The 22,930-nt window shown below is 33.4% G+C and overlaps 3 protein-coding genes across 5 annotated transcripts; 2 read left to right on the top strand and 1 right to left on the bottom strand.

Annotated features, from left to right (window-relative positions):
- Nucleotides 1–2,119: 2,119 nt before the first annotated feature.
- Nucleotides 2,120–4,150, top strand: LOC107475615 (probable LRR receptor-like serine/threonine-protein kinase At5g63710). 3 transcript variants are annotated; one of them, XR_008005822.1, is made up of 4 exons: nt 2,122–2,487; nt 3,456–3,606; nt 3,829–3,967; nt 4,067–4,150. XR_008005822.1 is itself a non-coding variant. In XM_052257037.1 (3 exons), exons 1-3 carry the CDS (start codon nt 2,450–2,452, stop codon nt 4,040–4,042), a joined length of 324 nt encoding a protein of 107 aa, XP_052112997.1. In that variant the 5' UTR covers nt 2,120–2,449; the 3' UTR covers nt 4,043–4,144. The 3 variants fall into 3 exon arrangements, 1 of the variants encoding a protein (XP_052112997.1); XM_052257037.1 differs by having other exon boundaries at nt 2,120–2,487; nt 3,535–3,606; nt 3,829–4,144; XR_008005821.1 differs by having other exon boundaries at nt 2,124–2,487; nt 3,829–4,144.
- A 12,275-nt stretch (nt 4,151–16,425) lies between these two features.
- Nucleotides 16,426–17,988, bottom strand: LOC107475614 (7-deoxyloganetin glucosyltransferase-like). Its single transcript, XM_052257681.1, has 3 exons — nt 17,933–17,988; nt 17,414–17,838; nt 16,426–17,327 (listed from the first exon to the last, which is right to left on the bottom strand). The coding sequence occupies exons 2-3, from the start codon at nt 17,658–17,660 to the stop codon at nt 16,456–16,458; spliced, it is 1,119 nt and encodes a 372-aa protein (XP_052113641.1). The 5' UTR covers nt 17,661–17,838; nt 17,933–17,988; the 3' UTR covers nt 16,426–16,455.
- Nucleotides 17,989–18,560: 572 nt separating this feature from the next.
- LOC107475454 (probable inactive receptor kinase At3g08680) lies at nt 18,561–21,117 on the top strand. The gene is made up of 3 exons (XM_052257563.1): nt 18,561–18,657; nt 18,735–19,664; nt 19,900–21,117. Exons 2-3 carry the CDS (start codon nt 18,800–18,802, stop codon nt 20,454–20,456), a joined length of 1,422 nt encoding a protein of 473 aa, XP_052113523.1. The 5' UTR covers nt 18,561–18,657; nt 18,735–18,799; the 3' UTR covers nt 20,457–21,117.
- The last annotated feature ends 1,813 nt before the right edge of the window (nt 21,118–22,930 follow it).

Here is a 22,930-nt window from a genome sequence, read left to right as displayed (position 1 = left end):
CCCTATATATAATTCTATATTTTTTTTTTACCTTCACATTTTTGCGGCCTATATTTTACATTTCACATCATGTGATGTCCAATATATCATATAATAAGTTTTTACACAATCAAGTACCATATTATCTAAGGACTGTTTCTAAAAATTAATTCAACTCAAGAGGCAATATAAAGCTTGATCAAAACAATAAATTATTCTGAAAGAACATTTGTCACTATAAGAATATTTTATTTTTGGTTATATTGACAATCTATATAGCTCTTAATACAGGAAAGGGGACGCTAACTACGAGAAGAATATCTTATATCTTTTTCATACAGCATATAATAATATTAAAAAAGATATTTAAGCATGTATAAAATCCGGTGTATATAAATAGTTTATGATTACAACCAAAAAGAAAAGAGAAATAATATGTTTATATGAACTGTCGGTATGACACGAGCACTAGCAATGTTGTTGATTGGAGTAATTATTTGTGTTGTTATTGCTAAATTTTATCATATAATTCCTACACAGTCTGGGACTACATCTTATATTATTGCAGCTAGGAGAAAAACCTTACATGAGTGTATTGAAAGATGCAAATTAGTCTACCTTTTACAATCGAAAAAATTACTGGAGCAATGCAAAATCAGATGCCTTTCTATATTCCACTAGGGTTTTAGTAATGGCAAGTATATTAGTAAGTTGTGTTGATTTTTTTTATTATTATTATTATTTTGTGAGTCTTTTCTATATAAATCTATCTGTGGCAATAAACTACGATCAAATAATGTAGTGAAAACTTATTATGAAATCATTTTCAAATAAATGTAGCAAATAGGATCATAATTTATATGATCCAGAATGTAATAATATAATGAAGTCTTTTAATTTTTATATTTTATAAGTTTAATATGATCATTTCTTATGATTTTATTGAAATTATTTTTAATAAGATTCTTGCGAATTACAAATTTGTAATAAAAGAATTCTGGTTTAGAGTTTTTTTTTTTGGTGTTTTTGACTCAGGTTTGGATTATCTTAGTGTTTTAGAAGTTTGGGATTATTAATCTTCGTTTGTTTTGGCGTTAGAATCGGTTTTAGCTTTTTCTTTTTGTCTGTGTATTAGTGATTGTAATCAAGTGATGATTATAGTGGTAATTTTACAATAGTTTGTAGTCGATATTGAATATAGATATATTTCATTATATTTAAAAGCTAAATCAAGATACACATGATGGTGTTACATTTTTTCTTTTTCTGCGTAATATTTTTACTCGTCTAAATTTATAAGATAAAATAGAAAAATCTCCTGTAAGTTAAGAAAAATCAAAATCCATTTTTAAAACCAAAAGTGACCTTGATTCAAAATCATCCCCTTTCACAGGGTAGGTAAAACCAAAAATACAAAATTAAATAAATAAATAACTAGCCAAAATTAACATCGAACGATCATTAAGTGAAACAAGATTGTTGTTTCTTTGAATTATATATAGGCAATTTTCCATCCAATTTGCTCAAATATTCCTGTCATATGAGATTAATTTATTTCTTCGAATCTTCTACTTCTTTTTTAGACTCTTTCGTATTTTTTTCTTGTATCCTGAAATTTTGTTTAAAGATAATAAAAATAGAAATGACTTAGGACCTTATTATTGTTTAAGTGTCATGTTAGCGCCATAACTATGAACTTATTGATGTAATTCAAATTCAAATACTTTAAATCATCATCTCATGTCCATGTTCTCTTTTTTTCATCTTCTGAACCTAAATTAGTCAAGCCATCCTGACTTTTAAGAGAAACACCTTTCTAATACTTCTTAGATAATATATAATTATATATTCATCTATCATAGCATAGAATGTAATTAAAGTGGAATTTACAAAATATGACAACATAAAATACAATAATAATATATTCAAACTGTAATGATGTTAGAAAAATATAATTATTTATATTTTTCTTTTATCAACTTAAAATTTTGAGAGAAATGATTTCATACTATGATATTAAAACTTTTATAACCTTTTGATCTGTACGTATCTTTAAGTCCACTACAAGATTTATATATATTTGTGGGTATTTTTTAGAGGGAGTTTTTAAAAACCTCTGCAATTTATTTTATATGTGGCATTTTGATAAACTCCCACCAAATACCTAACAATAAAATCCTACTATTATCAATTATCACCACATAATTAAAATTTCTTCAAAACCCAAGAAACACTCGAAGAGAAAGAAGAGAAGGGTGAGAGTCACCGAAACCCTAAGCTCACGATCTCCACCGCCGTCTCCATTGCCGCCGTCGCCGCCGCTAAAGTTAATCTCCATTCTGCTTTTGCTATAAAGCTACTGAGATCGAGCCAAGGCGCTTCCTTCATCAACGCGTTTTCAGATCTAATTGCAACGCCCAAGCCTCTGAGATCGAGAGAAACCGCTTCTTCGGTTAACTTTCCTTGGGCGATGACGCTCGTGTTCTCCATCGACATTCTATCCTTTCTGTTCAATTTTTGGTTCTCCTTCTCTTTTTATTTTTTATTCGTTTTCTTTGTTTTTAATTCTCAGATTCTGCATGATTTGTTATGTGATATAACATTCGATGAGTTTTATTATCTATTGATTGATAACACTGTTTCAAATTCTCAAGCACTCCAAGTGTTCGATGAATTGTTTATTCTCTTAATTGAAATCCTGATAAATTGATTTGCTAATTTTTGAATTTTGATTTCGCGACACTCTTTTACTTTGATACTAATGTATATATTTGAAATCCTGATAAATTGATTTTATTTAGAAACAGCTATGTTGCTTGAACCTTAGACTACAGTGAAAATCCATGTGAGCATGAATAACTTTACCTTAAATCCTCTTGTATTTGTCATGAAAAATAGGTACAACCGGCTAACTGAAACTTGTGATTTATCTGCAGGTTTTTTATAACTAGTATGATACTAAATTGCTTGAAATAATCAATTCAAAGTGTGTTCATGAATAGATTCAGTAATAATATTGTAAGAACTAATGAGAAGGTTCTTATTTATAACAATCATTCTTTTTCACCATTTTACATGTGACATTGCACTGATGTCATTTTTCAGGAGAGGAACGAGAGGCTATTTTATAAGCTTCTGATTGATAACATAGAGGAACTGCTTCTTGTTGTTTACACTCCAACTGTTGGAGAAGCCTGCTAGAAATATAGAAGCATTTTTCGTCGACCGCAGTGTCTATACATCATATTGAAAGTGAAGTATGGTTTTTTATTTGTATTTATTGTTTGAATTTCCCATCATCAATGTATCTCTATCTAGTTTATTTTGATATATTAGTATTTGTATATATTTTATTTTGTAGGCTGTTGTTTTCACAGATATTAGTCTTGAGAAAGCTATTGAGTTCAATGATTTTTGCCACACTCATCAGCCTCCTATTGCTTTTATCAAAACTGAAGTTAGAGGTCTTTTTGCAGAAGAAAAGCCAGTTCTGGACTCGGAACTTTGGCATGCATGTGCTGGTCCCCTTGACAATGCATTAGTTGCTTCTTGCAGGAACTTGGCATCAAAAGGATTTTCCGGAACACTTTCTCCCTCAATTGCCAAATTGAAATACTTGGTTAGCTTGTATGTTGTTATTGTCATAGATTCACATTTTTTATGAGATTTGATAATTCTAATATTGTACGAATCCAAGAATCAGATTACCATAGCTTATCTCAAGTACATTTTCCTGTATGCTATAAATGTTATTATTCATATATAAAGTGTTCACCAAGTGTTTGATCAAATGTTAGTGACTTATTGGTACATAAAAGTAACCTGGTGGGATACTCTTTCTACATGCAGGGAGTTGCAGGACAACAATCTTGCAGGCCCTTTACCTGACTACATCGCCAACTTAACGATCATTGAATATCTTATTCTTGCTGACAATAATTTCAGTGGTTCTGTCCCGGCTACTTGGGGCCGACTTGTTGACTTGTTTGTAAGAGATCTTACTGCACTTTTCATGCATTTGTTTTCTGTCATGAATTGTTTCGAATTTGCTTGTGATTTATGATTTTGCTTATCTCTGCCTTCAAAGCCACTAGGCAAAGACGGAAACCAGGGTTCGTAGCTGTAGTTCTTATAATTTGAAGATAATTCACTATGAAGTTCCTCGAGTGTCTGTTACATACCTTGGAGAGAGAGAGAATGCTGACTCAGCAGCAAAGAGAAGAAAATAATCCCTTTACTACCTTATCATTATTCTAGAAGAAGCAATAAAGAAAAGGGAGGAATAATAGGCAGGAGAAATGTGTAATCATATTCTAGAGAGAAGTGAGAGCTTCTCTCTCTAGAAACTACTTCTAAAACTAATTCTCTATCTAATGATCCCCTAATTAGTCTATGGGTGTAAATGTATGTCAATCCCCTTCAATCCTTGGCTCTTATATGCATTTTGGCGCCAAAGTTGGTTGCTGAAAACCTTCCAAAATCGCCAGGCACGTGTTACATTAATGAAGTCATGTGCCACCATCGGCGCGTGGGCGCACGGTACGCGTGCGCGTCCTTGGCCTGTTTCGCAATGTGCGTTCCATTAAAATAAATACCAGTGTAACAACTGGTATCAGAGCACCGGTTCTGGGTGTTCTGTGCATGGTGTCCACGCGAGCTGCTATGGAGTCAAGGTTGGAGGCGGTGGAGAAACGGATTGAGGAGTTACAAGAAGCTCAACAACGATCCTTGGAGGCATTCTCAGCAAATCTGTTGAGACAAATGAGGGAGTTGCTACCTCAACAGCACCAAGGTGGAGGTGCTGGTACTAACAACACCGGAGGAGGAAATGATGGTGGAAGGAACGAGCAAGATGACGAGAGGGTAGAAGGGAACGGTGCAGGAGACGAAGCGCAGAGGCGATTCGAACCAATTCGAAAGCTTGACTTACCGGTATTCTCGGGGGAGGATCCGAATGGCTGGTTGGTGAGAATGGAACGCTACTTCAGGGTAATCGGAGTAGTTCCGGCGCAGAGGCTGGATTTTGCAACAATGGCTTTGGAAGGGGAGGCCCTCACCTGGTTCGAATGGTGGGAAGAATACACACCATTTCAGACATGGAGACGATTCAAGGAGGACTTATTGAAACGTTTTCAACCTGGAGCTGCTCTCAACCCCATGGCTCCGTTACTAGAGGTGAAACAGGTGGAGGACGTCGCTCAGTATAGGCGGGAGTTTGAGGCTGCAGCACGAACGCAGAGAAACCTGGGAATAGAGGCTCTCATGTGCATCTTTGTCAATGGACTCAAAAAGGAAATTCAGGCAGAATTGGAGGTGGCTCAGTTCGATAATTTACCAGCTTTAATGGATAGAGCCATGGCTATTGAATGGAGAAATCAAGCATGGAAGGAGACCGGGGTTGACCCTAACGGCAAGAGGGTGGAGGGGCTGCCAGAAGGGAATGGATCAGGCGGATCTGGTTCAGTGGGAGCTAGATTTGGATTTTTCAAAAATTCTAGTTCGGCGAAGTACAACACCCACGACGGCAGCAGCGAATCAAGGGGCGAGATTGGATCCAACACAAACAGAGGCACCCCTACTCCTCGTACAGGCCTTACCACCAGTTTGAACGGAGGCAACAACGCTTCTCATTCGCAGACGACTCGCGGCACACGGCGGCTCTCGAATGAAGACTGGGCAGAGAGACAGAGGAAAGGGTTGTGCGAGACAGAGGAAAGGGTTGTGCTTTAGATGTGGAGAGAAGTGGGGACCTGATCATAGGTTCTCCATGAAGCACTATCAAATCATACTTCTAGGAGAAGATGCAGAAGAGGAGGCAGAAGGAGACGTAGGGATGAACCAAGAGGCCCATGCAGGGGAACCTGAGCGGGAAGAGCTGCAACTGTCATCATACAGCTGCAATTCAAGAAGCCTTTCCTTCCGTCCACCTTGAGGACAAGGTGATGCTTCAAGGGGAAGGTATTGTTACATACCTTGGAGAGAGAGAGAATGCTGACTCAGCAGCAAAGGGAAGAAAATAATCCCTTTACTACCTTATCATTATTCTAGAAGAAGCAATAAAGAAAAGGGAGGAATAATAGGCAGGAGAAATGTGTAATCATAAGTGACAATAATTGAGTGACAATAATTGATGATTGGATTAGTCAGATGAGAGAATCAAGGAGGCGTAATCGTTGGAGTTGAATGCTAATTATGATAATTAATTTGAGGGAAGGCAATAAAAGGAGGAGCTGATTAGGTGAGAGGTAGGAAAAGACTTGGAAAGGCCTAGGCTAGGAGAGAAGAGGACTCTCGAAATTCCTCTATTATCATTTACTGTTCTATTGTATTTCTGTATTTCCATTAAAATAAATACCAGTGTAACAGTGTCCTTCCTTGGATCGGTAATTGTAGTTTCAAATGAATTTGAGTTGAATTATGGGATTTTATTACATAATTTTAGTATATTGTAATTGTCTCGTGAAATTTGTCCAGGCTTAATGATTTCTTTGGTGATTTGAATTTGAGAGAATGTACTATCAGAGGATGCCTTAAAGCTTATACTTGTAAGGATTAATTAGTGACTTTTAAGTTTCAACAGAATGACTTTTAAGCTTATACTATCTGAATAACTTGGTACCATAATGACTTAATTTCTGAATACTTAGTTCCTTGATGACTTTGATCTTAAAAGAAATTGCCATAGCTAACTAGATGGATGCCACGGCAATAAATTGAGAAATGAGATTTTATATCATTCCACCATTAGCTCCATGATCATCGTGATAGGACTAAGAAATCTCATTGTTCAAACTCATTTTTTTATCTTTGTTTTGTATTTTATGTCGATTAAGCTGTTGTTGTAGCTGAGCTTATGGAGATTTTATCTGAATATGTCAAAGCTTCCTGAATCCGGTGAGTCATATTGGTGTTTGCACAAATCTCATTCATACCGTGAGGTATGCTTGCACGGTATTTCATTGTTTTTTTTATATATTTGGTTATAATTGTGAACTGCCTTTTTTAATTTGGATTTGGATTTGATTTCTTCCAAGTTCCAATTTTGATATTTTTCCTTTTTACCCTGTTTACTGAAACAGGGCAATTCAGTCAATTCCCGAATTTCAAGTTCCAAGCTTTCAATGCTTCATATTTTTTTCTTGTGTGTATTGTTTGCGCAGCTGAGTGTTAAAGTCGTTATCTTTCTTCTCAATTTTGATTTTTAAATGCATGGTTTATTGCAGAGGTTCCTCTTTGTTTGATTTGATATTCCTATTTGCATTCTCTGCTTCTGAGAGGTGAGTTTCTGAATAACTGTTTCAGCGTTTCTCTTTTTTATTAATCTCAAATGGGTTTTCAAATTCAAATTGTTTCTGGCAGCTAGTTTAATTGGATTCTCTCTCTGTCTCTTAATCCCAATTCAACCATTTTATTAAATTTCAAAAAGATTGTAACTTTGTTTCTGTGTTTCTCATGGTGCATGTGGGTTTCTTGACGGGTATATTTTTTGATCTTCTATCAAATGCTTCTTGATGGGTATATATTTAATTATTTAAATGTGCCTTTCTGTGACTCTCTTAATAATCAGGTAATTTCTGCTCGAAAGGGAGAATTTGAAACTGGATATGAGGGAGGTGGACAAACTCATGAACTGTCCAGCATGCAAAAACATTGGGTGTTACTAAGCTGCTTCTTGTTGTAAATATTTGAGATTGTATATTTGAGATTTTTATGTAATTAGATGATATTGAAATATTGAAATTGTTTTATTTTACTTTTTAAAGAAAAATAGTAATAGTTATGAAAACAATACAATATGCAATTATGTTTGTAACTATTGACATTGCGAATTTTTTTTATATATAGAGTTTTGTTTTATATTGAGGAATTGTATTATAAAAGGTTTAGTTTTTAAATTTTGATATTAATAAATAAAATTTTAATTTGAGAGTATGTAAATGATATGAAATTAATGAATGATTTGAAATTAAAAATAAATAAATAATTAAAGGATTTGTGGAGGTTTGAAAATTTCACAAAATAATTTATATTAAATTAAAAAAATAATTTGTGGGGGTCTTAAACTGCCACAAAAATGATTTAAAATTGCCACAAAAGCCTAATATAAAACCTCCACTAAATACATACAAAACTCCACTGAATAGATTATGGAGGTTTTTAAAAACCCCCACAAAAGACCCCGTGGCACCTCAAATTTTGGGGGTTTTAGAAACTCCCACAAACCATTTGGTGGGGGTTATAAACCTCCACAAATAAGAAAAAAAACCTCCACAAATAAACAAAAATCTTGTAGTGGTCGGTCATGTTTATTATAACTCGACCAACTATAAGATCAAGTTAAAATAACCGTTCATCCACTACATATAAGATCTCTGTAAAACTGCTTTTTATACATCGAATTTTGGATAATGAAAACCTATTCTCATAAGCCCAGGTACAACTCTATGTAAAGAGTATGAGATAACAAGGTAAGGACGTGAAAAAAAAGAGACTAAGGTCATTTTTACTCTCTTTTTACTATTTTTTTGACTTGAGAATTAGAGTATTTTTTTCGGTACTAACCTCTTTTTAATCTTTCTCAAATAACCAATGTATACCTTGTCTCTAGGACTCAAAAGGAAAGATTTCTACCTCGTTGACTATACCTCAGCCTTGATTATCATACAAGAACATCTATGGTTTAAAAGTCTAGAATTTAATTGTTGTTGATCTTAGAAAAAAAATTAAAAGAGGTGTTAGGGACAGTAGATTTTATAATTTATAACTTCAATTAATTATTATTAATATTTTTAATAGTGTGAAATTAAATTTAATAATGTAAAATTATTCATTTTTTCATTGATTAAATTTTAATAAAAATACTGGTCTCTTAGACTTTTTTTTAAATATAAGACAAATAAAGAAAAAGAATGCCTGTACACAAATTTACATATATCTCGTGTTGAAACTTTGGATTTATAGTATAAAATTACAAAAATACATATTAANTTTCTTTTATTTTCGATAAAATTAATAGCAGTTAGTTATGCAATGTTAAATCTATTAATTCGATATTTGTTTTTATGAAGGATCAATGGAAAAGAAAAAAGAAACAAAAAAAACTTTTTAGTCCAATTCATACGATACACTTCTAATGATTTGGCAACTTATTTATAATTTAGGGAGAAGAAAAGTTAACTCCAAGAATATCATACTTCCCACCAAACACAATGACGTGTTGATATACGAGTCTTGCTAAAAAGTTAATGGTTTATTTGTATAATATGTACAATGAGTTATGAGTTATAAAATGAATATCATCTATAATATTTTGGAGTTCACCAAAAATCAAATTCTTAACTTTTCAGATTCGGAATTCTAATACCATGTTATGATACTACTCATCCCAAAAATTTATGCTGATGAAAAAAAAAATAACACTAACTCCATTTGGCTCCCCCATATTTTTCCTAATCAGGTTAGTTCCACACTATGAATATAATAACTAAGAACATTAATTGGGAAAATTTCTTTTGTTGCTTTGCCCTATCATTGTTAATTACTATCGATCCGAATAATAGTAGTAATTATGGCAGCATCTCTAATAGGAGGAGCTGCTTTCGGAGAATTACTGAAAGCAGATCTTGAAATTGAACACAAAAGCCCGAACCTTTGAGAAAATCTTGGCATACATTAGAACCACTCTAACGGCAATTCAGCTTTTGATCACAGAGTTGTTTTACTCAAATTTTTATTCCATTGTTAACAATAAATAAATCAATAATTTTTTAGTTTTGTTTCACAATTTTAATTTAAGGAGCGGAAATAATTCTTTTTATGGGTGTCTTAAAATCTCAATTGTAGTTTCGAAAGTAAAATTAAAGATGAAAAAAAAAACATACAAGGTACCGAAAATAAAATAAAATGCAGAAAATAAAAGAGAAAGAAAAAAGATGATGAAAAAGAATAAATAAAAAGTAAAGAATTTTGATTAAAAATAAAAAATAAAGTACAAGTTTGAGTTCAGATTTAAAAGGAATTACTTAAGATTCTCAGTTTTATTCTTTGATACCAGGGAGGTTGAGAGCGTTTTTGAGTCTCTAAGTGTTTTTCAAGAAGAACTGAACTTATTACAATATTTTCCTAAAGCTCTATTTATAGACTAGCCTAATGTCAGTTGACAGTTACTCTTTGGACACCACTTGCGAAAATTTTAAATTGCACTCGTAACTGTTCCCGCACTTGTTTCCTTGACGACCGTCATATACCCTATTTCGACGCTCCATGTTGATAACTGCTTCTGCATATAGCACGTCCTGTAATTCAGGCTTAATTCAAATTTTGAATAAAAACTGCTTCTTTGTTAGTGAATTAGAAGCTTTCCCTGATATATTGAATCTGGTTTCATAAATTAATAATAATATTATCTTATATTTATTTACTTAAAACAAATTATTTTTTTTTCTAAGTGATAATAATTTTTTGCCTAACAAGATACCCTCCAAGATTTCTCACTTGAAGTATGCAATGATTGAAAGTGAGAAAACTTAGTTGTTTATTGACATTTTTCTTATTTTTGATATTGAGAGTCAATTGACATTTTAGACACATCTGCTTGACAGATTAAATGCTTACTAGTAATAGACTTAACAGAATTTCCAAGTCTATAAAATTTTCACATTAATTGTTGAACTGTCAATGGGGTCTATTCTTTTGTATGAAATTTTTAGGTGTGTCAAATGATATCTGTTCTAATTTTGGCACATTAAATGTGTATTAATTGACCTTTGTTTTGACCTTTAATGTTTCAGTAAAGAATTTTTTGACACACACTTTTATTGTTTTAATTGACACAATTTTTCTAACTTTAGAAGTAACAGAAACTTAACTTCGTGAAGTCGTTTCTTTCATATGTTAGGTGTCAACTAAATTTGATAAAATTTCTAATCCTATAAACTCTCCACACTAACATTCTAATAGTTTTGACTCTAAGCGCTAATAAATTCAACAGAATTTTTAAGTCAATTAGGCTTTTGTATTTATGAAGTACATACCCAAATGTCAATGAGAGATTATTTTTATCCCTGATTTTAAACTTGATGCATCTTTTTTTTTTAAATAAAACCATAACAAGGTAAATTAACCAAAAGACAAGAAAGAAATAGAAATTTAAAAGATAAGAAAAATGAAAAAGAGAAGGCAAAGACTATTAGGATGAATAAAAAAGAAAAAGAGATAGAAAAACAGAGCAAGAAGAGAGAAAAGAAAAAGTAAAGATCAGAATGAGAGAAAATAAATGAAAATCAATAAAAAACAAAGAAGATGAGATCATTTTTTATCATATTTTTTGTTTATTAAAATCAAACCCTTATTTGCAGATAATTCATTTATCTTATATTTTAGAAATTTCTTTTTGATCATCCTCTATATGGCTTATTTAATGAGATGTTTGATGAATACTCAATCTCTCTTTTATCATCTCTTTATTCTTTGCTTCTTTCTCAATTTTTAACTGTTCAATTTGTCTAACATATATATTCAGTAAGTTGAGTCATGTCATGATAGTGTTGATTTACAAGTTTCTTTCTAATTTCGAATTCTAATCCATTTATGGCAATTTTGACAATTTCAGAGTCTGAAACTAGAGTACAGCATTTATTTCTCATGTTTTTGAATCTAGACAAATACTTATCAATTGATTCTTCGACATTACATTTGATGGAGAATAAATCACTTAAACTAATTCTTAATTCACTACGAAAAAATTGTTTATAAAAATCTTTTTCTAATTGCCTCCAAGAGTAAATTGAATTTGGCTTTAGATTAGAAAATCATATGAAGGCATTTCTTATTAATGAGGAGGGAAAGAATTTTATCTTTAAATACTCATTTGATGCCACTTCATTGATTTCGACAGTATAGCGAGCAATGTGCTCTACTGACGATTCTTCATCTTCCCCAGAAAATGTAGTTAATGACTTAGGAAACTTCCATCCCTCAGGTAATTCAGTTTGTTGGATAAATTTAGGAAAAGAGACATAAACTGAGGTTGATTTGTACATCTAACACTAAATCCCAATCTTTTTAGAATTTGTTCAATCACTTGATTGACATCTTGCCCCCCAATATTATTTTGTCCAAATTTTTCCAACATATTATCAGCATTTTGACCATATCTATACATATAAACATTATAATTAGAAATTGTTTCATCATTTTGGTTGACATCATTGAATCCTAAACTATAGTTGTCATTTTCTTCTGAATTTACTATACTAGCAATTCTATTAACTTGCCTATTTAACTGTTCAATTTTAATATTTGTGTTTTTTAAGAAAAGACTCAAAACATTCACCATTTGATGAGTTAACATGTTTACTAGCTCAGGGTAGTTTTTACCTATCTGTTGCCTAATGTTTGCTAAAGATTCGACAGTTTGACTAGATTGATTAACAGGCATTGCTCTTGACCTGTCAGAAAACACAGGCCTAGAATTTTCTACCCTAGTAGCAGTAGGTGTAGTATAGTTATATGCGTTGTTATTTCCTGTGTTAATAGCATGTAAAAAATTTTGTTGTGATATGTGTGAACCTGACACCCCAGAAATAGGTACACTTGACATGCCATATGAATTTTGATTAAGAAGATTTTGAAAAGTTAAGTAGAGAGGTACAGGCAATCCTTGTGTCATCATGGGGGGACATACGCCGGTGACAAACCATAAGGTGGCCATCCTATGGTATATGTGAGTTGCATTTAATCCTGGAAGGGTATGGCCAACGCCATCATGCCTCACAGACAGCAAGGTAGGCTCTGCGTTTGAAATCACGGGAGAATTTCTGAATTTATTTTCTCTAATCTCATCACTGGAAGTAGAAGATGCTGCAGAAGTATTTGACATGTCAATTGACGCTGATTTCCTTGGCTCTGGACGCACGAACTTATCACTGCGCAACCACATGCAAATTCAAAACTCTTGATTTTTCTTTTGACAAACTACAGTCTATTGACAAGGTCCCACCGGGCGTGCCAATTTGTTTTACTCAAATTTTTGTTCCATTGTTAACAACAAATAAATCAACAATTTTCGAGTTTTGTTTCACAATCTTAATTTAAGGAGCAGAAATGACTCCTTTTGTGGTGTCTCAAGGTCTTAATTGTAGTTTCGAAAGTAAAATTAAAGATGAAAAGAAAACATGCAATGTGTCGGAGACAAAGTAAAATGCAGAAAATAAAAGAGAAAGAAAGAAGAAGATGAAGAAGAATAAATAAAAAGTAAAGAACTTTGATTAAAAATAGAAAATAAAGTACAAGTTTGAGTTCAGACTTTAAAGGAATTACTTAAAATTCTCAGTTTTACTCTGTGATACCAGGGAGGCTGAGAGCGTTTTTGAGTCTCCAAGTGTTTTTCAAGAAGAACTAAACTGATTACAATATTTTCCTAAAGCTCTATTTATAGACTAGCCTAATGTCAGCTGACAGTTACTCTTTGTACACCACTTGCAAAAATTTCGAATTACACTCGTAACTGTTCCCGCACTTATTTTCTTGACGACCGTCATGTACCCTATTTTGATGCTCCATGTTAATAAATGCTCCTGCATATAGCACGTCCTATAATTCAGGCTTAATTCAAATTTTGAATAAAAACTGCTTCTTTGTTAGTGAATTAGAAGCTTCCCCTGATATATTGAATCTGATTTCATAAGTTAATAATAATATTATCTTATATTTGTTTACTTAAAACAAATTTTTTTTCTAAGTGATAATAATTTTTTGCCTAACAGAACTATACAACGACGAATTGGGTCACTCGCCCAAAGGAAGAACTTGAATTGTTGTTAAGAGACATAGAAAAAGAGACAAAGCTTGTTTAATTTACAAGTGTTCCAAAATCTGCAGGTGCAGTTTTCCGGCAAGGATCCATTGCCAAGAACAGCTTGCAGCACTGGTGGAGTCTCTTGTAAGATTCTTTATCATTGATATGCAAGCTCAGACTGCCAGAGATTTGAAGGAGACTTTGCTCAAGGTTAGTTAGAAGCTATATAATTCGAGTTTAGTAATCTTTTAATTTATATATTGTTTTATGATTTTTGAATATTTGTTTATTTGTAAATAGAAAGTATAGATAACTTATAATTTATAATAAATATTATTATTTTTTATTAGTAAGCAATAATTTATATTTATATTTATAGAAATTTTTTACATAAAAATTATATATAAAAAAATACCAAAAATTACTAATTCTAAATAATTTTTCATAAATTTTTTTATCAGCTACCATAACCCAATCAATTTAAATATAATAATTTAGAGCAATGCTAGGGAACCAAAAGAGTATTAGTCAAATTTTGGGTGAATCCAAAATTTTTACGAGTTAATATATATGGATGTTTCTTTTGCTAAGTATCAGAATGTTTCTTTTTCATACTAAATGGATGTTCTTTTATATATTTTTCGAAATTTTTTGTATTGCAAATGTAAATGTCTCTATTTTTTTAAGAATTTCATATTTTTTTTTAAATTTTATAGATATTTAATTATTTTTGTTAAAATATAATTGAATATTTTTTTCATATATTTTTTTAAATTTTAAAGATATTTAATTATTTTTGCTAAAATATAATTGGATGTTTCTTTTGTTAAGTATTAGGATGTTTTTTTCATATTAAATGAATGTTTTTTACAATTAATACTGACAAATAGTAATTCTTCCCCAAGTTCATTCTTCTAAGATGTAACCTGACTTCCGTACAAATATACCTGCATCATCATCAAGATTTATATTGTATTATATTAAGAAAAACACACACAATGCATGTGAGAATTGATTGAATTGAAAAAAACCACCTCCTACAGGAACCAATATAAACATCAAACTCACTAGTATACTAGTAGAAGACTATTAATCTATTATTCAGGAAAAAAATACAATGTATATGCTCTTGATTCATTCCAAGATATTCTGATATCCGCAGTGCAAGCAATAGACATATTCAGTAAAATGTCAACAAATGCAACTTTATCAAATTGGAAAATAGGCAAGTAAATCTTAGAAACTTTATACTGCTGAATGCTAAGAGGAATGTCGATCTCCGGGCTGTGAACTACATTCAAGACTCGTAGAATTTTACACATCTCTTGGATACGATCACATTGGAAATTACTGTCAAAGTCAACTGGATATCACTACCGAGAGCAAATATAAAAAAATATGCTCCATCTTAAGATCTTAATGAAAAACAGTGCATTCAATTTGAGGGCGTCGCGGAGAGCATGGAAGTTGCCAGCGCTTTCAGCAGCATTGGTGAGAGAGAGAGGTCTATTAGAAGTTGGTAGGTTAATGTGAGAGAGAAGAAGAAGATTTTTATAGGTTTTAGTTTTAATTAGGTTTACTTAATTAATTTTAAATTTTTTAAATTTTAAATTTAAAATTAATTATTAATATAAAATGTAATCAATATATATTTATGTGCTACATGAAGGTGAGAAGAATACGTAGTTATACGAGGAAGCCACAAATCAGTCATCAGTGCCGAAGCAGTCAAATGAAGACTCACCAAAATTGAATGATTCTTATATAATAAAATGATCTCTGAAGTTTACGTGGGGGTTAGTGCTAATTTTATTTTACCAATGCTACTCTTAAAATATGTAATAAGCTTAGCATCTTTGGATTAACATCCATAAGCTTATTCAAAATTTCTTATACATGTTTCATTTATAAAGAGCGATAATATTTGAACTTGATTATTGCCTAGGGTGCTTATGATAAAAAGGCACCGCCGAATCGTGTGAGATTTAGTGAAGAAACACATCAGTCAACGTCAATCAAGAAATCTGAAGATGCCGCTTGGAAAAATAATTCTTCCGTATTTGCAAAAATTAATCATAATAACCTCATTGTCCTCCATTTTATTTTATGTTCTAATTTGTTCTCTTGTTTTGCTTAGTATAAAAGACCAAATCAGACGACGTAGATAACAGCCAAGAAGCAGAAGATAATTTGGTGGAAACTGGAAAGGCAATTGGTTACAAAGGCGCCAGCACTAATCAATGAGTCATCTTTGTCCTAAATTTAGACATCAATATTTTTATTAAAATTTAACCGGTGTTTAATTAATAATAAAAAATAAATAATTTTACATTATTTGACATAATTTTATACTATTAACAATATTAATAATAACTAATTAATAGTTACAAATGATAAAATATGCTGATTCCTATTACTTTTCTCCGAGATATTATAAAAAAGAATGAGTTAATAGTCAATTTCGTCTCCGAAAGTGTCCTCGATCTCCATTTTCATCCCTGAAAGTCAAAATTAATCAAAAACGTCCTCGAAAGATACCCGTGTTGATCACGTTCGTCCTTCCGTCTTCTCGGTTGATGAGATGGCAAACGGCCGCTTACGTGGCACGTTAACTGCCAAGTTGGCCAACGCCAGGGTGTAGGATGTTGTTGCTGACAAGATAAGTTTCGTTTAAGCCATCAAATTAGTCCTTCGAGTTTATAAACCTTAATTTCTTTCCCTTTTTGCCCCTCCATGAGTTCCCTCACAAGCCCCTCAACCTGCTCTCTCTTAACATCACACTCAATCTCCATCCCAATCCCCCATTTCTTGCATGCATAGAAGCTGTTTGTTTGTTGTTCTGCAAAGAAAGGCCAACATGCCATTGGAACTCCCTCACATATGCTCTCCAATGTTGAGTTCCACCCACAATGTGTTAGAAATCCGCCAATTGATGCATGACACAGAACTTTCTCTTGTTGGCACCACCCCAATACCAATTCCCTCTCACATCTTTCAATCACATTCACATATTCATCACTTAATTTTCCATCACCATTATTATTATTATCATGCACAAGATTAGGCCTTATGACCCACAAGAAATGGTACTTGCTATTAACCAAACCCCAAGCAAATTCACTTAGTTGCTTTGGTGTCATAATCACTAAGCTACCAAAGTTCACATACACAACAGAACCTCTGTCTCTTTTATCCAACCATTCCAAGCATTTGTTGTCTTCCTTCCACAGATTCAGATCAATCGACTCCAATTGAGTATTTGAGTTTGAGAGCTGTTTGAATAGCATTGATAATGGACCAATGGAGTAGACATTGGAGTATTTGGCTCTGATGGCATCCAAAACCTCTGATTCTAAGTCTTCAAAGGTGTTAAGGATAACCCCTTTGGCATGCATAGCAGTGTTCACTTTTACTATGTTGTAATTGAACATTACATCAGAAGGATTAGTAGTCCTAAGAAATGTGGGAAGGTCTTTTAGTCTTGCTCCTTTCATTGCTGAAATCCAATCAACTTCAGTATCAAGATATCCATCAAGCAGATTCTTCTCATCTGAAAAGAATAAATTTTTATTTTATTCTATTAAAAAATTGTATGATACAAATAAAAACTTGTCAAAATATAATACAAGAGAGTACCTTTCAATGGGAAATAACCTCTTTTTCGAATCTCTTCAAAGTTAATGTATCCCAGCATGCCACAGGCACTGGGAGTGAAAAACACAAAGTGAGGGATGTGGAACTCTTGAGCAACTTTCAAAGTGAACCACATAGCACCATCAGAAACTATGCAAGTAACAGGAGGCACATCATCATGGTTTGGAGAAACAAGGCTTGCAATGAGTTTTCTGAAAGAACACAAGCCTTCAACAGAGAATAAGAACATGAAAAACTCTAACTTCAGCTTCCACAGTGCCCAACTTCCATGCCACCTTCACCCTCCATTCATCATACTCACCTTCAACTTCCATATCAGCTCCTGCATCTTTCTTTGTACCACACACACCCACTGCTTCAAATTCATCATCATCAACCCACTTAAAATAATTACAGTGACTACCCTTCTGCAAATTCATATGGGAGTAAACAAAAAATCAGAGAACACCCAACAGAGGATAAAAACATGAAAAAGCTTTAACTTCCTTTACCATTACTCACCTGATACCTTGGACATGCATGGAACAATCTATTCGGATTCTCCGCTGTCCCAGATTTCTTAATCATAGTTTTCAGCCCACAGAAACATGATCCATCATGAGCATTCACCCTCCTCCTTCGCATCGAAACACTGAATCTATGACTGTCGTGCGATGCATGTGACAAACCGCCACCACAACCACCATCTCCTCTCTCCATCCACGCAGCCAGCCAGGGATTACGCCTCCTAGTTACCTCTACTGCCACCGAAAGTGATCACCTCGAAGTATTTATCGTTCGTTTTGGGATTAGGGTTTATAAACTCGAAGGACTAATTTGATGGCTTAAACGAAACTTATCTTGTCAGCAACAACATCCTACACCCTGGCGTTGGCCAGCTTGGCAGTTAACGTGCCACGTAAGCGGCCGTTTGCCATCTCATCAACCGAGAAGACGGAAGGACGAACGTGATCAACACGGGTATCTTTCGAGGACGTTTTTGATTAATTTTGACTTTCGGGGATGAAAATGGAGATCGAGGACACTTTCGGGGACGAATTTGACTATTAACTCAAAAAAGAATGGATATGAATATAAAAAGAAAAAGAAAAGAAAAGTAAAAGAAGCTTATTTGAAGGAACCAAGAAGCCTCCCATTCTCGAATCATGTTTCAGGCGCGTTGACTCTGTCTCCATACAAGAAAGCAGTTTTGCTAATAATCAACCTGGTACACCAACAAGTAACAAGTAAGAACTTTCTCTGATCTGTTGCTCAAACCTCACACCAATCAATAGCTAAATAATAAAACAATTAAGTATGGCAGCATCACTAGTAGGAGGAGCTGCAGTAGGTGCTGTGTTTGGAGAACTGCTAAAAGCGGTCCTGGCAATGAAAGACAAGGCCATGATGTTCAGACAAACCTTAGCGCACCTGAGAACAACGTTAACAGCAATCGCTCCTGTGGTCAAAGAGATAGAGAACCACAACAATGAATTGGGTCGTCCAAAGGAAGAGCTTGAATCCCTCATGAGAGAAATGGAACAAGGCACCAAGCTCGTCTATAAGTGTTCCAAGATCCGCAAGTTGAATTTCATCGCCAGGATCCGGTACCAAGAACAGCTGGTGGCGTTGGTAGAATCTTTGGTCAAGTTCTTCATGATTGACTTGCAGGCTCAGACAGCCAGAGATTTGAAGGAGACTCTGCTTGAGGTCAGGAAAATAAGCAGTGAAGTGAGTAAATTATCCTCTGCATCACATTTGCGGTGCTCTTCTTCTGGTCGCGTCTCTTTATCCGCTGATTTGGGCCATTTAGAGATACACGAAACAAGTTCGCCGTATTTGGGATCTAATGCTTTGTTGAATCGCCAGAGCGAATCCATTTTCAACACAAACATCAAACCCGAGTCAAGTAGTCCAACTGACTCTGTTACGATAACGTTCCCCGATTTCCAAGGGTCTTCTAGTAATTTCCATATTGATGAGTTGTTAGGTGCTTCGGCTGAGGTTCTTGGGATGACGAGTTATGGAACGTTTGCTTACAAAGCAATATTGGAGGATGGGACGACGCTGGTTGTGAAGAGGCTGAGAAATGTGGTGGTGGGGAAGAGTGAGTTTGATCGGCAGTTGCTGATTTTGCAAAAGCTTTCTAGGCACCCGAATATTATGCCCCTTCTTGCTGGCTATTATTCCAAGGATGAGAAGTTGCTCATTTACGACTACATAGCCAGCTGGAACCTTTCCGATCTGTTGCATGGTAACTGCTTTTCAACCCCTTACTCTCATACCATGAGGTTGTGCATTGGAATTCTTTTAACATAAAAGACAGAGACATAAAATTTTATAAAATGAATTCACTTATTTAAAATGAATGCCTTACTCTACTCATACCAAAAATGTAATCAAATTTAACATAAGGTATATAGGAACTTCTTCGATCCATAGCCCCATGACTTTCTTAAACTTATATACCATGTGCAATATGGTTACAGAGAAAAGGAAGAATGGAATGCCACTACTAGATTGGGATTTGAAACTGAAGATTTTACTTGGAGTTGCAAAGGGTGTTGCTCATATCCACTCATCAACTGAAGGAGAATTTGTTCATGGCAACATTAGCACATCCAATATACTTGTCACAGCAGATATTAAAGGTTGCATATCGTATTTTGGTTTGCATTCTATATTCAGTGGCAAATCAAGCAACCTTTTTACACGAAATAAAGGGTATTACGCGCCGGAGGTTATTCGAACTGGAATTCTGACTCAAAAATCTGATGTGTACGGATTTGGTGTTGTTCTTTTTGAGATATTAACTGGAAAATTGTCATCTGGGTATAATAATAATGATCTTCATATCTCATTTAACAATTCGATTCGCGATGACATGCATGGTGGAATGCTAAAGAGGATGATGATACTATCAGAGGCATGCATGGCAATATCACCTGAATTGAGACCTTCCATGGATGAGGTTGTTAAGAAACTGGAAGTAGTCCAAGTTGTTGTGTCATGTATTGTGTATGGTTTGAAGCCTTTTCCATATTGAGCAGAATTTAAAGTGGTTATTATATACACTTTTTTTTTTTAAGGAAAGAGAGGGTTAAATTCATGAGGAGCAATGATATTTATCCCTGTCGTATTTTGTATATGGTTTGGAGCTTCTTCCATTCACACTAAATTTGGATTGGTAAAATGCCCATTTTGCTAGTCCATGTGCTACCCTATTTCTATTTCATTTCACATGATTGAAACTAAGTGGTCTAAATTCAGCAATGAGAGAGAGTGTATCGGCAATGAATGACCAAACCAAGTGTCATCTAGCTTACCTTGTTTGAGTGTTTTCACCACTTCCAAATTGTCACTCTCCAAAATAACTTCAGTGAAACAACACTCCCTTTTCCAATTTACCGCTAGGAAAGCTGCATTTGCCTCGGCTACATGGGCTTCCAACGTAAAAGGAACGACCCAAGTCGATGTAGCTTGAATGAAGCCCATGCTGTCTCTTGTTACAGCCCCAGCACCCCTATAATTGTGGTTGGTTGTTGTAGCATCAACATTTGTTTTGATGCAATTAATTGGGGTTCTGACTTTCCAGGTTTTCTTCCAAATACACTCTTCTTCATACCTACTCTCTGAATTGCTTGATATGTGTTGGTTTTGGGCTTTCAGTTCATTGTAAGTTAGTTTCACTCTGAACACTCCATCTCTGGTTGTTTTTCAAATGAATTTATCTTCTTGGTCTATTCTAGGTAGGAGAACTTTCTAGGTTTTATTGGAGAAAATTTTTCTTTCTATAATACTTGTTTTCAATAGTTCTAGCACTTCGAATGCTGAGATATGGACACAAAAATACAAAATTGTATTTGATAAATGAGACATGAACACTAATATTATATCTAAAGACATTAAATTAATATATTTTGTATCTATTCTAATAATAAGGATACAGAGATTCTAACAAAAGAACATTTATTTTTTTTAATATATTTGTTTATTTTTTTATAATTATATTTTTATTATTATATTTTTTTCTTAAAATTTTTGGATAAAAAAATAAAATAAAATAAATTTTTATAATTTGTTTTACTTTATCACTAAACAAAATATAAAAATACTAAATTTTGTATATTTATCTTTTATATCTTATTTTATCCCATTTTAAAAAACAAACGCATCATAAGAATTATGATCCTTAGCTAGCCTTCACCTTTATTAGGCTAATAGTCTCGAATTGAAAGCTTCAATTTTTCTGAATTGAAGTAAAAGTATCAAATTAAAAGTTTCAATATCTCTAAACTGACGTTGTTTTGGTTGGCACATCTTATCTCATTTAATCCAATGAATTTTTCGCTCCTCATTCCTTGACCTTCCAGTAAAACTGGCTGATCATGGCTCCAATGTGTTAATATAGACTGATTAATTTTTTTTATATTGATACAAATTGTGTGATGTATCCTAATATTTTAGTCTATGTGAATTTTACTTTTGTATGAAATATTCTTTTACTCTTTAAAAGACACAAAATATTACCTATGTTTTGTATGTAAAAATAATTTTTAAATTCATTAAATACAAAACGGCAATGCCGTTTTTATTTAAAAATAAAAAAATATTTTTCGCAAAATGGCAGAACTGTTTTACATGCGATAATTTTTTTTAATTGGGAGTAAAAAAACGTCAATGAACATTTTGAGGTTTTTGATTTTTTTTAATTAAAAAAGTTGAAAACTGCGGTGACATTTTGTATATTCTCACAACGAAGTTAAAAACAATTTTTTAAACATTTTGATGGATTATACCAATATAGACCCAATATTAAAAAAAAGTTCGCTACGAATTTTACAAGCACTCTATTTTTACCCTAGATAGCACCTTCTACTTTTAATCTTTGAGTTTTTTCTAAACTCTCTCTTGGACATACTAAAAACTTTGTTTCTTTGATCTACCTATATGTTTTTAGTCCAGCTACATATCCAAATCTTTTTAGCAATTAAGTCCAACCAAGTTGGTCCAAATTCAACAAAAATTACTTTTATTACACCAGCGTATAAACACGCGCTTCACTAACAAAAACTGTTCGCGCTCCTTCTTTCTCTTCATGTTATTCCTTATTCTTATTCGGTTTAATTACTCTGCAGGTCCCTATAGTTTCACTGAATTTTCAATTAGGTCCTTATACTTTTTTCTTTTTAATTAGATTCCTATACCATATAATTTTTTTCAATTTAGTCCTTACCATGACAAAAACGTTTAAAATAACAGAATATTCTGTTAAAAATACAAATATTCTCACAATTAAAAAAATCTAATCAAAGACACTCTCATATTTTAAAAATTTCCAAAAAGTCCTTATTATTTTGTCCCACACTCACCCAGTCCTAACCCAGTAGCCCTAACTTCTTGGGTTCTCGCCGGATCCACCGCATGGTCCCATCTTGCGGCATCTTCTCTTCTCGACGTTCCTCCCGTGCTCATCGCCACTAGAAGAAGGCCATTCATCCACTACCAGCAGCAGTCGGC

This window comes from Arachis duranensis, chromosome 2 (assembly GCF_000817695.3).
Source record: "Arachis duranensis cultivar V14167 chromosome 2, aradu.V14167.gnm2.J7QH, whole genome shotgun sequence".
Lineage (NCBI taxonomy): Eukaryota > Viridiplantae > Streptophyta > Magnoliopsida > Fabales > Fabaceae > Arachis > Arachis duranensis.
The sequence above is the reverse complement of the archived record's forward strand: the minus strand, read 5'-3'. Positions and strand labels throughout refer to the sequence as shown.

What these genes read in the sequence shown, in the direction of transcription:
- LOC107475454 (XM_052257563.1), top strand. Translation starts at nt 18,800, where the DNA reads ATGAAAGACAAGGCCATGATGTTCAGACAAACCTTAGCGCACCTGAGA. An exon ending in CCTTTCCGATCTGTTGCATG is followed by an intron (nt 19,665 to 19,899) that starts GTAACTGCTTTT and finishes ATATGGTTACAG; the next exon opens with AGAAAAGGAAGAATGGAATG.
- LOC107475614 (XM_052257681.1), bottom strand. Translation starts at nt 17,660, where the DNA reads ATGTTCTTATTCTCTGTTGAAGGCTTGTGTTCTTTCAGAAAACTCATT. An exon ending in AGGTTATTTCCCATTGAAAG is followed by an intron (nt 17,328 to 17,413) that starts GTACTCTCTTGT and finishes TATTCTTTTCAG; the next exon opens with ATGAGAAGAATCTGCTTGAT.
- LOC107475615 (XM_052257037.1), top strand. Translation starts at nt 2,450, where the DNA reads ATGACGCTCGTGTTCTCCATCGACATTCTATCCTTTCT. An exon ending in ATCGACATTCTATCCTTTCT is followed by an intron (nt 2,488 to 3,534) that starts GTTCAATTTTTG and finishes TGCTTCTTGCAG; the next exon opens with GAACTTGGCATCAAAAGGAT. An exon ending in TTGAAATACTTGGTTAGCTT is followed by an intron (nt 3,607 to 3,828) that starts GTATGTTGTTAT and finishes TTCTACATGCAG; the next exon opens with GGAGTTGCAGGACAACAATC.